This window comes from Phocoena phocoena, chromosome 8 (genome assembly GCF_963924675.1).
Source record: "Phocoena phocoena chromosome 8, mPhoPho1.1, whole genome shotgun sequence".
NCBI classification, from domain to species: domain Eukaryota; kingdom Metazoa; phylum Chordata; class Mammalia; order Artiodactyla; family Phocoenidae; genus Phocoena; species Phocoena phocoena.
Genome location: NC_089226.1, coordinates 62,898,979 through 62,913,165, shown reverse-complemented (window position 1 = coordinate 62,913,165; position 14,187 = coordinate 62,898,979). Strand labels below are relative to the sequence as shown.

The 14,187-nt window shown below is 48.4% G+C and overlaps 2 protein-coding genes across 2 annotated transcripts; one reads left to right on the top strand and one right to left on the bottom strand.

Moving 5' to 3' along the window:
- Window positions 1–2,127: 2,127 nt before the first annotated feature.
- On the bottom strand, window positions 2,128–9,409 carry EIF3F (eukaryotic translation initiation factor 3 subunit F). Its single transcript, XM_065882735.1, has 8 exons — window positions 8,989–9,409; window positions 5,724–5,794; window positions 5,404–5,483; window positions 4,828–4,965; window positions 3,402–3,493; window positions 2,844–2,980; window positions 2,603–2,716; window positions 2,128–2,205 (listed from the first exon to the last, which is right to left on the bottom strand). The coding sequence occupies exons 1-8, from the start codon at window positions 9,368–9,370 to the stop codon at window positions 2,128–2,130; spliced, it is 1,092 nt and encodes a 363-aa protein (XP_065738807.1). The 5' UTR covers window positions 9,371–9,409.
- Window positions 9,410–11,967: 2,558 nt separating this feature from the next.
- On the top strand, window positions 11,968–13,452 carry NLRP10 (NLR family pyrin domain containing 10). The gene is given in 10 exon segments (XM_065882405.1): window positions 11,968–12,016; window positions 12,019–12,093; window positions 12,096–12,209; window positions 12,212–12,405; window positions 12,408–12,580; window positions 12,582–12,683; window positions 12,685–12,854; window positions 12,857–13,071; window positions 13,074–13,382; window positions 13,384–13,452. Coding segments are annotated over 10 exon segments (1,470 nt in total).
- The last annotated feature ends 735 nt before the right edge of the window (window positions 13,453–14,187 follow it).

Sequence of the window (14,187 nt, the reverse complement as noted above, 5' to 3'; positions counted from 1 at the left end):
GTGTCTCTGACTTATGAACACCTCCACAGACAGGAGTGGGCGACGATGAAGTGACACTGGTGACACCGAGCCTTTGCACACCCTATTTTCTGTGCATAGAATGCCTTATTTTTCTCTCTTGTTTTTCGGTCTCTTTCTCATCCTTCAAGTCCAGCTTAGATTTCATTCCCTAACTGGAAGCTTTCCATGACCTACACCACGCTGTGATTCCCAAGGTGATGGTCTCTTTACTTGCCTGTCCCTCCCGTAGATTCTAAGCAGGCACCAGGACCTTTTGTTTAGTACACTGGTTAGCATTTGGTTAAGTATTAACATAAGCAAACAGGTAACTTGAATTCTTCAGCCTTTCCTCAAAAGGTCTGGTGCGGTCCCACAGTTTACCAAATAAGCCACAATTATTTATTTGCATTTAAAACTTCATTTGGTAAACGACCCCTGTAACCTTAACTCTGGCCACACCTCTGCATCCTCAGCTCCCACCACTCTTGAGTAGCCAGGGTTTCCATACACCGCTGCCCTTTCAATCACCTTTATCAGAAACCAGGCAGCATCCTAGACTCGTCCCATCCCTCACCATCCAGGTGTCAACCAGACTCCAAGTCCCCCTGAATCCAAGTCTCCGTCACCATCCCCACGGCCCCTGCCTTAGTCTGGGCGCTCATCGCCTCTCAACAATCACGGCGACTCTCTGTCTCCCTGCCTTCTGTTTTTCTCCCTTTCCCTCCTTCCTCTATACCAGGGCTTTCCCCCACGACTTCCAGGATAAAAATCCAACCTCCACAGGCTGACAGCCTTACGGTCTGGCTCCTGCATACGTCTCCTTGGATTCTGAACAGGTTCAGCTTTTTAACATCTATTTCCTCTGTCCCGATCACCCTTTCCTGATTTCCTGGTTTAAAACTGAAAAACACCAGCTCGGATATCACGTCCTAGGTAGACTCTCTCTGACAGAGCTGGTCAATCCTTATATATTCCTGTTATGTTGCATTTTTGCTTTATTAATTTCATCGGGCCGCTAAACTGTGAAGCAGAGGGTGGCACGTGAAAAAAAATCCAGACCTGGATTCATATCCTGCTTCATCACTTACTAATTGTGTCGCCTCAAGCAACGTACTCAACTCCTCTGAACCCTAGCTCCTTTTGCAATATAATTAAAACTGCCCCCAGACATAGAAAGAGCTCAAAAAATGTGAGACCCAGCACTGACTTTCTGTTTTCCAACTGCTTATTCACTTTTCTGTTTTCCCTACCAAAATGGAGGGAAACAACCTACAGATCTTAATCCTACCTCCCTGGACCACACGGCAAACAGCTCTGTCCTATGATCCAGGCGCTTTAAAACACTGACCACACCCTTTACTCTTTCTCGGTTCAGGTTAAGTACCCAAGTCTCTCAATTATTCTCCCTCCGTGGATTCTCATCTTCATTTCCTGTGGAAACCACGTGACCCATCAAGAAATGGTTCACAGTACTGTCAGTGGACACCTTTCCAGGTTGAAAATCAAAGGAAACAATTTGGTAAAGCACAGTTATCCTCACCACAGAGAAGGCTTGTCTTTCCACCAGCGCACACTCATGGGACTCAGGGCAGAGGTCTGTATCCACTCCTTCCCTTCTCTCCCACCCCTCGCCCTTCACTAGCACACCTCCAGGTACTTCAAACTGCACAAAGCAACTCTTTGTACTGCCATCCATTTAAGATGCTATGGAGGGAACGTGGTAAAAATCATTTTGGGGGGAGATAGTTTGCTCTGAATGTAGGCAAAAGAGCGGGGAGCAAGTGCCCCTGTACCACCTGGTCTCAGGTCAGAAGCAGCTAAAGCAGCTCGGGCTGTGGGTGCGACTACTGAAGACGAGTGAGGCCACACACACAACCAACTTCCACCAGGGTACTCACTTCCTGGTTTCCGTGTGAGCTCCAGAACTGTCTTCTCCCTTCCACCCAGAGGTAAACTCACATAATATGGAATTCATTTACAAAAGGTAGGCTATGTTTATTTACAGTCACAAGCAGTTGTCTGACTCAGTGTGACTCAAACCACAGAGAAACCATTTCTCCTTCACTCCACCCTGAGTCCCAGGGTTGGCTGGGGCCCAGCCTGGTAGGAGGGCTGCTTGCGGACCATTCACAGGTTCACAAGTTTCTCATTGAGGGCAATTTGTGACTGCGTGAGATTGGCCAGGTAGGTCACCATCAGCAGGTCCTGGAAGAGAAGGAATCCAGGATGAGTGAGGGGCTGGGTAAAGAGTGAGCAGAGGCTGGTCTTGGCCAGCTGTACGATGGACACTGGGTGAGGGCAGTCCTGGGGAAACAAGAGCTGGGAGAGGCTGAGCAAGAGTGGAGGTGGAAGGCAGGAAAGAAATGCCTGAGAACACCTTCTCATCTCCACTCATACACCTGAGCCACGGGAAGCAAGGAAACAGCAGGAGGGGAACCTCCGAGCACCTGTGCTCTTCCCCCGAGCCGGGACTGCAAGGGGGCCAAAGGCGGAGCCCTGTCTCCTCTATCCCCTCCAGGTCACCTTTCCCAACCCCCTCCACCGGTGTACGGCTGAGGTGGGGGAAGGCACAGGCTCCCAGAAACCCAGGGATGGCACTCACGTTGATGTTGCTGTTGAGCATGGTCTCGAAGTCCTCAGGAACTATTTTGGGTACTTGGTTAACCAGACTCATCAAGAAGCGGCCCACGGTATTGTCAGCTGACACCTTTCCAGACTGAGCACCGAAGAGCCAACGAGGAACAGTTAATTCTCACCACCGAGACCGTCACTTCACCAGCACATCCCCAGCCATCTCAGAGTGGAGATCACGCCCTCCCCCTTCCTTCCCCTCCGCTGCTCACCAGCACGCCCTCCGCGTACTGCAACACCGTGCTGAGGGCATCCTGGATGCGGGCCGATGCCCCTCCCACTTGCTGCAAGTCACTGGAGAGGCCGATTACCCGGTTGGGGCTAAAACAGGTCTTCATGATCAGGTCAACTGTGGGAGTGGGTTGCGGGTAGAAGTGACACGGAGAATTCAGTCATCCCATCAGGAAAGAGATCTCTAACCACCTCCCTTTGGACTGAGTCAGCTTCCCCAAACCCCCCTGCCCTGCCCTTATTAGCTTTTCTTTCTCCGGAAAGAGTTCAACTCCTACACCCAGTATGCTAATCACTGGTGCTGGTCTCATATGAATGGCCGTGTAGCCTCTGGTGCTGATGACTTCCCACCTCTAACAATTTCGCAAATAATTCCTTGAGTCCCATTTCTACAGAAGAATGACTTCTAGTCGTCACAAACCTTACATCAACCGTTCCTCTTAACACACCCAAGGCCCTCCATCCTTGTTACAGAACAGAAACCCCCTCCCCTGAAAAATGCCCAAGATCTAGAAAGCGGGTATGGGCAAGTCACTCACCTCCAATGCGTTCAGTGTCATAATATGCGTATTTCACCGTCAGAGGGGTGAACATCACCCCCATGGTCCTCCCAGGAACACCCATTAAAGTGCTGGGGAGAGAAAAGCCAAGGTTAACAGATGGACCTGGGAGGGGGTTTCATGTCTAGTTCAGGCTGGGAAAGCAGTCATACCAAGAGTATGGCTTCCACGGTTCTGAAAGCAGAAAGCTGGGCCACTTGAAGCCCAGAGGGCTAAAGGGAACAAGTCACTTTCTTCCCTTAGCTCATTCCACACACCAAACCCTTGGCCTGAGAGAAGGGACTCAGCTTTTGGACTGGGCCTGGACCCTTTATAGAGAATTACTTCACACACTGAAATCTCAGTGTTGAGGACAGGACACTGGATTTCCCTGTGGAACTAGCTGCCTAGACGTCCTTCCTCACAGAAAGAAGTGACAGGACAGGTCTTCTCTGGGACCGAGTTCCTCATCAGTACTGAAAAAAAAAAAAAGTCGACTCCGGCCCATCAAGGTCAGACTGGGTGCTGTAAGTAATCTTAGCAAAGGTGACTGCCTTTACTGTGTCAACTCTACCTTCACTGCATCTTGAGGAGTCTGAAATACCTGGAAAGGCTAAGGAATCAGGCAACAGCTAGAGGTTCGTGGTGACCAACTGGCCCATGAGGACTTGACATCCACCATCTTTGTCCTACCACATAACAGGTAACTGGTCACTTCAGTGTCAGACACAAAAATGGCACAAAGTTAAAGTAAGAGATGTGCTAACAAAGGGCTTCATTCTAAGCAGAAAATATAATCCTTCCAACGCCTACAGCCGCCCCTTCTTCGGCATGCCTCTAGAGCCTTTCCCGATATCTCCCATCAACCAGCACTCTAGCTGCTTTATGTGCCAACAGGGTAATGTCACTGTCATCCAAACTGTACACTACCCCCGGTTAACAGACATGCTCCAAACGAGGACAGCCATTCTGTAATCCGTACCGCCCTGTGTCCTACGCACAGCTTTAGTGATAACGACAAACTGAAGGGCAACTCAGAAAATCAGTGAATGTGGAGAAGAAATCATGGCCAGAACACTGTGTGAGGATCGGCTGTAGGAGCTGTGTAACAGTTAACTTCTGGAAAAGATGACAGGAAAAACGAGCTTGCTCAAATACCTAAAGGGCTGCCCTTTGAAGTTGGTTATGAGCCATGAGCAGAAATCTGGGTAGGCAAGGATCAGTGAGTGGAAACTTCAGGGACAGAGTTTGTTTCGGAATAAAATCTCTCCAGTGATAACTCCTGAAAGTGAGGAAGGGGCTTCCTTAGGCAGCGAGCTACACACTGAAGGATGACACCTGCGGCGGGTGGAGGCAGGGGGTGGCACCCAGGCACAGTATGAACGAGGTAGCTTTTCATGCCCTTGTTGCCCAAGACTCTGGTCACCTGACGTAGGCCTTAATGCTCATGCGGCCGTTCTGCAGGCTCGTGTCCACTGTGAGGTGGATGGGGTTGGGGGCTTCCCGGCTGTAGTACTCATGGATCAGCACGGAGTGCTCTGTGATGTCATGGCCCGTAGCATACCTGGAAAATGAAACACAGTTGTGGACTCATGTCTACGTGCGACATCAATACCGAACAGGATGGTGGCATGGGTGTCTCTAGGTACCCAACACCCCTAGTCGGGGTGTAGTTATACCCCCCCCCAGGGACAACACATGCCAAAAAAATACACACACTGAAAACTGTATCACATCAAATAAGGGCTGCCTTAGAGCTCTTGAAAATTCTAAGTCACCAGCAAGGCAAAAAAGACTTGCTCAGTAAAAGCTGCAGTCCAAAATAAGTATTCTTGGCCTCACAGGATCAGAACCGCCAGCAAAACACACTGAACTCGTAGCTCCTTGAGATAATACACTTTCAATACTCTGTCTCCAAAAGAGGGTGTACGATACCTAGTCAGGTGACAAAAGATGTTGGCACTCGACCACTGAGACTTTCCATCCCCTCGTCCCAACTTACCAGCCCAGGATGAGCTCATTTGGAGAGACTTTCTTGTGCAATTCATACATGTTCTTAGCAAATTCCATGTCAACAGCCACCTGAGAAGGAAGGCAGGAACGGAAGCTAAGAAGCCAAGAGTCCACAGCAAATGGATAAACAGGACAAGGGGCCACTCCCAACAGACAGAAGAGGCCCGGGAAATGTGTACAAATGGAACGAAGCCCTTTAACTGCAGCTCTAGTTATGAGCACAACACACTGTGGTGCAGGAGGGGCCTCACGAAGAGTCCAGCAAATGAGTAGCTACAGACCGCACGGGGGTCTCAGATGCCCACTCACCTCATCTTCTGACTCATTGTGCGGCACTGAAAAGCAGTTGGTGACTTCCACTGAGTGCTTGTCGACGGTTCCTGTGAGAGAGTATTGTCCATGTGTTATAAAACCTTGGGCTCCCAACTGTACCAAATGCTTTCAAGAGGTCTCCTCAAAGTCAGGGAAACAAAAACCCAAACTGGGCTCAGAAGCTCCAAGTTCAGCCATGAGCACCAATGGAACCAGGATTTTCCAGAGAAATGAAACTCTGGAGCAATCTCCAACTCTCTTCCTTAACTGTCAGCAAACAGGGTCTGTTCTTACTTCGCAAGGTCTCCTTTTGCCTGTCTGTCACTTCCTGCTACCAGCCCTACTCCAGATCTTCACTCTGTGACCTTCATTTTTCAGCCTCCAGACTTTCTCCTTAATATAATTTCATCTGCAGAGCTCCCTGTTAGATTCTAATCATGTCTACAGAGATCACTCATATAGTAGCCTATCCTGAGAGCTCAATCTTAGGGAGCTTCCCCTGTACCTCCCTTCAGCCATGGTCCCACAGTCATAACCTTAACCCTACCATCAACCAGAAACCTTCTCCCTGTGAACCTTAAACATCATACCACAAACTTTTAATCTTCTAGTTCTGATGATACTTTTACTCCAGCTACATTTGTTTCTTGTCCTCACTAAAACTGCTGGCCCCTTGACCTCTCCATTTTTTTTCTCATCTACTGGCCTGCCCACCCAGGCTTCAAGTGCTTCCCTCTCCACCACAGACCACAATGTTGCCTATACCCATCAGCGTCTGTTTAATTCCACTTCTCTATGGTTTCTGCCCCCTTAGCTGAAACTATGCTCCCAAACCAAATGGATAAATACTTCTTTTTTTTAATTTAAGTAGTTGATTTACAATGTTACATGTGTACAGAAAAGTGATTCAGTTATGTGTGTATACACATACACACACACATATACATTCTTTTTCAGATCCTTTTCCATTTTGTTATTACAAGATATTGAGGACTTCCCTGCTGGCACAGTGGTTAAGAATCTGCCTGCCAATGCAGGGGACATGGGTTCGAGCCCTGGTCCAGGAAGATCCCACATGCCGTGGAGCAACTAAGCCCGTGTGCCACAACTAGTGAGCCTGCGCTCTAGAGCCCAAGAGACACAGCTACTGAAGCCCTCACGTCTAGAGCCGGTGCTCCGTAACAAGAGAAGCCACTGCAGTGAGAAGCCCACACACCGCAACGAAGAGTAGCCCCCGCTCGCCACAACTAGAGAAAGCCCGCGCGCAGCAAGGAAGACCCGATGCAGCCATAAATAAACAAATAAATAATAATAAAAAAAAAAAAGATATTGAGTACAGTTCCCTGTGCTATACAGCAAGCCCTTGTTCTTCATTTTATATACAGGAGTGTGGATACATACTCTTCATCCTATTTGACCTCTTGTCAACAGACTTGACCACTTCGAGCATCTGAAATAATTAAGTCTTCTATATTTGCATGCCACCATAACACTCTCGTACTAGAGCATTTATCACATTATATTCTAATTATTTGCCTATGAGAGTATATCTTCATCTTGAATTTAAGGTTAAGAGTAGATAGAGCTTGTCTGATCAAACTTTGAATTCTAAGTACCTGATTGTTTTATGGTACATAAAAGGCACCACTGATTTCATTTAACCAAATGGAATGTCTCGTGAATTGATTTCTAACTGAAAACGTCTAAGTTCCTAGCAAGCAGAACCTATGCTTCATTCTTCAGTAAGCAATGCCCCTGTAACACCTAGCCTTGTACCATGACTCCATTCTGAAAGAGGATCTGAAAAATCTAGACTACAGTTGTTCTAACTAGGGTCACTAATATTTGGGGGTGGAAAATTGTTTATTTCGTTAAACAGCTCTAGTGAGTTTGGAAAATTTGACAGTGCAGCTGGAAGAGCAAGCTGGTATTTATCGAGTGCCAAGTCAGTGACGCAAGAACCATTTACTACAGAAGCTCAAAGCAGGGCAGTCACAGAATGATGGCATACTTTGGAAGGTTAAGAACAGGGGTGAGGGTGGGGATATGGGATGAAGGACTGAGAGTGAAAACTTTTCCTGGGAACCTGGAAGATGAGTGAAACTTAAAGGATAAAATAAGGGAGAACAGGCAAAGAGAATACAAAGGCTTGATCTGAGCCAACTATGGCAATGCTTGAAAGATAACGGATCAACTGAAGTTTCTGTAAAATGCTACACCCTCAAAGATAAAGAGGGAGACAATGTGTGTCTGTGTCAGGAGGGTGCCTGATGTGGTGGAAGATGGCAACCAACAGCTGTTTTGTACCTAGTCTGTGCCAGCACAGTTAAGACGCCTTCTGTGATAATTTAGTGCTCACAGACTAAATCTAAAGTAGGCCCTGAAGGAAAAAGACTTAGCTAATGTGTGCTGGAGTCTGCCGACAACTATCATCCTCTTCACAATACACCAATTGTCTTCTACGATGGAAACTATTACACGTCCAAGGGTAATAAAAAGAAACACTTGACTAAATTGGATTCACAAAAGTGTCCAAATTCTGTGACCAAGATGGAGTGCAAATTAAACTGATGGGACCAGCAGTCCCCAGAGAAAGGGATATATTGTCAGAAATCCCTCTTTACGGCTTCTCAGTTTTACTGTACCATGAAATATCAATTTCCCAAATTTGGAACATGGGCAGGGAAAAGGTTATTTCTCCATGGGCACGTTAATACAAATAATAGATGATACAATTGTCTGTGTCCAAATGGAGAATCAGAGACTGCACTGGGGGAACGGGGTCCATATCTCACTGGGGACTAATATTAGGGAGACTGAGAAACAGAGGCTCAGGCTTAGACGTTTAGGAAAGCAGAACATTATTGAAACTCTAAATGGGTTCCTGCCAAACCGGTCTACTTGGTGAGAGGGATATCTTTTTACAGGTGTCCCCACTCCAATGCCAAGTGGTTAGGAAAAACTTCTCTTTTAACACCTGGAAAATAAAGACATTTACCAGTAGATAAGGGGGGGAAACGTGGTCACTGGGCTTAGGGAGTCAATGGTTTTTGACGTCCTAGTCAGAGTTTGAATTCATTTTTCGTAGACTGGAACTAGTTATACTTGACGTGAAATGCTACCGGGAAGATTAAAGATAAAATGTAAATCACTTGGCACACACTATTCAATAAATAACTACAATGGGGGTGGGAAGTGAGGGGAACAAGATAAACGGGAGGTGGGAAGTAGAAGAGAACGTCAATTTTCTCTGACCACTCACCCAGCAGGGTCCCGATGACTCGGGCAGCGCCCTCGTTGCGTCGCTCGTAGCTGTCCACGATGGAGGCCAAAATGACCGGGTGCAGCCGGACCACGCGACCGCCAGGGAAGGGGCCTGGGAGAGCCGGACCAGGCAGCGACTGTGCCGGGGCCTGCGCTGGGGCTGGCGCTGAGGCCGGGGTCTGGCCCGGAGCCGCGGTCGTAGCCGCTGCTGCCGCCGGGTCTGAGGATGAGGCTGGAGCCGGCGTTGCAGCTGGAACCGGCGCTGGAGCCGGCGCTGAGACTGAGGCTGGGGCTGGAGCCGGGGCCGGGTCTGAGGCCGCAGCCGGGGTTTCGGTTGGGGCGGCGGGAGGCGTGCTCGGCGGTACCGCCGGTGTGGCCATCTTGTCGAGAAGGAAGGAGCTAGGCGCGGAAGGGAGTGAGTTGACAAAGATTAGGAGCACTATACGCTGAACCTGCACCACGTGAACTAGATCTTTGTGCTTATTGGTTTCTGATGATGCTACTCACGGCTACAATTTTCTGCACTGAGTTTGTGCTCTTTGATTTCGGTCCGATGCGCACTCAGTGAGAAACGAGCTAAGTAGTTCCGAGTAAACTTGGAACCTCACTGAGAGGAGAGAAACAGCTGCCACCAGATGGAGCCAGAGAGCGGCGCAAGGGTCTCAACTGGTACTTCAATGGGATAATCGACATCAAGGTACCTTTTAAAGGACTTTGTTCTTGACAGCATCCTAAGGTGTCAACGCAGTGAGTCATTCATTCAACAATTTGAATATGTGCCAGATGCTCTTTTGGAGCTTTGGGATATATCAGTGAACAAAACAAAGATCACTGTCCTTGAAAAGTATACATTCTACTGGAGAGAGACAAATAAGTACATCATAGAATGTATTAGGTGATAAGTGCTATGAAAAAGGAAAAATTAGCTGAAAATAAGGAGGAAATCAGGAGTCGTGAGGAGTTAGAGCAGGTCAAAATGGGAATGTGAGATTTGAGTGGATTTAAAGGAGACGAGGGGTATGACCATTATTGGGGGGAAGAGCCTCCAGGTAGAGGGAACAGAGTGCAAAGGCCTTAAGGCAGGAGCAGGCCTGGTGCGTTTGAGGCTATTTTATGGCTGGAGTGTTAGGATCAAGGCGGGGAGTAGCAGGACATGGACCTCTCCATAGGGCTTGGGGAGCAGATCATTAAGGACTTCCCAGGCCATGTAAGGACTTTGAGTATTAGTCTGAGTCAGATGGTGTTTTGAGCCGGGAGGGTCATGCTCTGTCTTAGTTTTAAAAGAATCACACTGGCTGCTTTGAGAAGAATAGAAAGGGGGAGTGGTTACTGGGCAGAGCGAGGTGAGAGAGAAAGAGCAGAGAGACACGTTAGATTACCAGGTAATCTAAATGAGAAATGAGGGTGGCTGGGACCAGGACAGCAGCAGTGGAAGCAATGAGAAGTAGGGAAATGATGGACATATTTTGAGGGTAGAGGCAATAGGACTTTCTGAGAAACTGTATGTGAGGTGTGAGAGGAGTCAAGGATGACTCCAATTTTTTGTGTTGAGCGACTAGTATGAAGAGGCTGTTGTCAATTGAGATGGTGAAACCTACAAGTGGAGCAGGTTTTGGGGAAAAGATCCCAAGCTCATTTGGGGATGTGTCACCCTTGAGATGTCGATTAGACATGCAAGCAGAAGTGTGGAGTGATCTGGTGGAGATACTAGTCTGTACTATGGGAGAGGATTAAATGAGGTGATGCTCTGTAAAGTTCTTAGCATATGCCAGAAGTACATTAGTTATTAGTATTACAAGGTTGCTATGCTCATTGCTATGTGTGGAAGGAGCTCCGACCCTAACTTCCTGTGTAACTTTGGGCAATCTATAGGTTGGTTTGTTTGTTTTTCCTGAGCCTCAGTTTCCTTCTTGGTGTGGTGAGGATGATAACATCTGCCCGTCAGGAACTTGTCCACTCCCTTGGCTGGGTCAAGTGCCAGCATCCAGCCGGCAAGGTGGACGGGTGAAGTTGGATTACGTAGCCCTGACTCTCATGCCCAAGAGCTGCTTTCTCCTTGGATCTACCTTTTCTAGTTAGAATTCACATGATCCTGCTCCCCTGTCAGTACTCTGGGTGGGCACGCATTCTTTCTTTTCATTCCTCCAAACTCAGGTAAACAGCGTATCCAGAAAGGATTGAAAAGCGAGCCTTGAATTTGATGACTTGGATCTTTACCAACCCTGGTAGAGCCGTGCCAGTGGAACTGCGGGGAGGGGGTGGGCATGGAAACCAGAATTTGGGAGTGAGAGAATGATCAGGTTGACTCATGGTAGTGAGTACTGGCTACTCTCTCAAGGAAACTGCCTGGGAAGGAAAGGAGACATTTAAGGCAGTAGCAGGGGGAACAGTAGGATTGAGATGGGGACAATTTAGGCTGACTCAGAGTCAGGAGCTGGTTCATCTTTAGCACCTGGCTTGATCTTTACCAGGAACAGGCTCCTGTGACTTCGCCGTCCTCCAGTTTCCCTTTCCTTTCTCCTCTCTCTCTGTCCTCACCATCTCACATGGGGACACTTCACATGAACACTCAGACATTCACACACACGGTGACTTTTGCATGTATACGTATTCTTACAAACACACGTGCCGTTGCACACTGACACGCCTTCCCCACACAAAAATACACAAGCGTCCGTAGCACACTCCCGTGAGCACATGGGGAAATAAGCATTCACTCACACCCCACGGACCCCCCCCACACACAGAACATACCCTCACACACTCGTACAGACGGGCACGTGCACATCACACATGCATACACACCCTCATACACACGAGCAGCAGTCCCTCCCCATGCCCCTAGAAGTACAACTTTCAGAGAGATACAAGTTCTGGGGCACAGAAGATGAAACCAAAGGGCAGAGGCCGAGGTCTGTCTCTTTTTATTCCCATCTCACCCCTAATACCTCACTTGTATAGTGTACATTATGGAGAAATGTACCGAGAGCATGTGCACGGCCTAGAGGAGCGGCAAGAAGGGGGCATCAGGGCGGCTACCACCAGCTGCTCCTGGTGGCCGCACCCAGCTCAGGGAGCCCAGCGTCATCCGCCTGTCTGCCCCAGCCCACTGTGACTCTGTCACAGTGGAGGCTCTATTAGATCCAGGGGGAAAGTCCTCCCAGGTCCCACCCATAGTGGTGCTACAGGGGTCGGCTGGCATGGGAAAGACAACACTGGCCAGAAAATGGTGCTGGACTGGACCACTGGCACCCTGTATCTGGGCCAGTTGGATGATGTCTTTTATGTGAGCTGCAGAGAAGTGGTCCAGCTCCTCTTCTGGCGTTGTGGGGAAAATCAAGCGCCCGTCACAGAGACTCTGAGGCAGCTGGAGTGGCTCCTGTTCATCCTGGATGACTGTGATGAGCTGCAGAGGGGCCCTTTGCAGAGAGGTTGAAGAGGCCGAGGTCCAGTCCCACGGAGGATGTGCTGTACCTTCTGTTGAGGAGGAACGCTAATGCTCCCAGGTCTGCCCTTCTCGTCACCACCTGGGTGCTGGCTTTGTGAAATCTGGAGTCCTTGCTGAGAGAACCACCCCATGTCCACATCCTCAGAGAAGCCTGAGAGGAGGAGGTATTTCAACTCCTACTTCACAGATAAGGAGCAAGCCAGAAATGCCCTTGACATTGTACAAAGAAATGATGTTCTCTAACAAAGGCATTTGCTGCGTGGTCTGCTCCTGGCTGAAGGGGCAGAGAGAGCGAGGCAGAGAGGTCTTGGAGATGCCCGGTAATTGTACTGACATCTTCATGGCCTACGTCTCCACCTTTCTGCTCCACAGTGCCCCTGGGGTCTGCTCTGAGCTTACCCGGGACAAGGTCCTGAGGGGCTGTGCCCCTTGGCAGCTGAGGGCATCGTGTTTGAAGAAGGTGATGTCAGGAAGCACAGTTTAGATGGGCTCAGCCTTGCTGCTTTCGTGAGCAGCAACAGCTACCAAGAGGGATTTGACATCAAGAAGTACAGCTTTTACCGCATTAGCTTATAGGAATTTTTTCATGCCATGTCCTACCTGGTGGAAGAGGACCGGAGCCAGCTGGCCGGGGGGGGGGAGAGTGCTGCAGAGAAGTGAATAGGCTGCTAGATGAAAAGAAGCAGACAGGGTGTGAGGCGATGGCCCTCAGTATGCAGTTTTTATTGGACATATCGAAAAAAGAGGGCTCCTCGAACTGGGAGCTAAAGTTCTGCCTCAAAATTTCTCCCTCGATAAAGCAGGATCTGAAGTGCCTCAAAGAACGAGTGGATTCTATAAAGCATTTCAGGACTTGGGATTTGGAATTCTCCCTGTACGAATGTAAAGTAAAGGGTTTGATAAAGGGTGTTCAGATGAGTGATGTATCGTTTAAGATGGAACATTTTCAGTGAAAAGAAATTCCATAGAAGGAACTCATTTTCTGTCAAAACCAGCTTGAGTAATGGACAGTGATGAAATAAAATTTATACTTTACGGCAGGACGAGAAAATTTAAACCTAAAATTCTCTCTGCCCGTTTGGACCTCCTCCCTCCCTCCCTGACGTGTGGTGTGAATCTGCATTACATGTTAACCAGAGCTCCTCAACTGCCTGCCCAACTGTCAAGATCATTTCTTTCCCTTTCTTCTGATGCTAGCAATGTAACTTCTTAAAAGATTCGCTTTCTTTCCCAACTCTGTATGTGGGTCATGGTGGCTTACCGCTCGCTTTGTACATGCTTACCTGAACTACTTATCTTTGGTGAACTTTATGTAGAATATCAGTATGTCATTTTGACGTACGATCCTTTGTCTCAAACATCTATGACTGTGCCTTCGACCTCTAACAGTTGGAACAGTTCTCAGAGCTTCTGGGAGCCTGTCTCGTGGGTTATAAGCTTCAGTTTGGCTTAACTTGATTGTCAATTTTCATTGACAACAGAAAGGAGAAAAAAAAGTCCAATTGTGGGCAAAAGTAATAGAGCAGGGATCCAAAAGTCAACGTCTAATGGAAAAGGCAGAGGGACAGAGGAACTAGAGACAAGGAGGTTAGGAGCAACAGGACGTGGGGCAGAGAAGTGGGGACAGTAGAGATGAAGGGTCAGGGGAATGGTGGGGTGGAGGGACAGGAGGATGGGGGAAGACAGAGAGTAGGAAGGAATGGAGAGATGTGAGATTAGACTAATGCATACTGGAAGGGGTATAAGGAC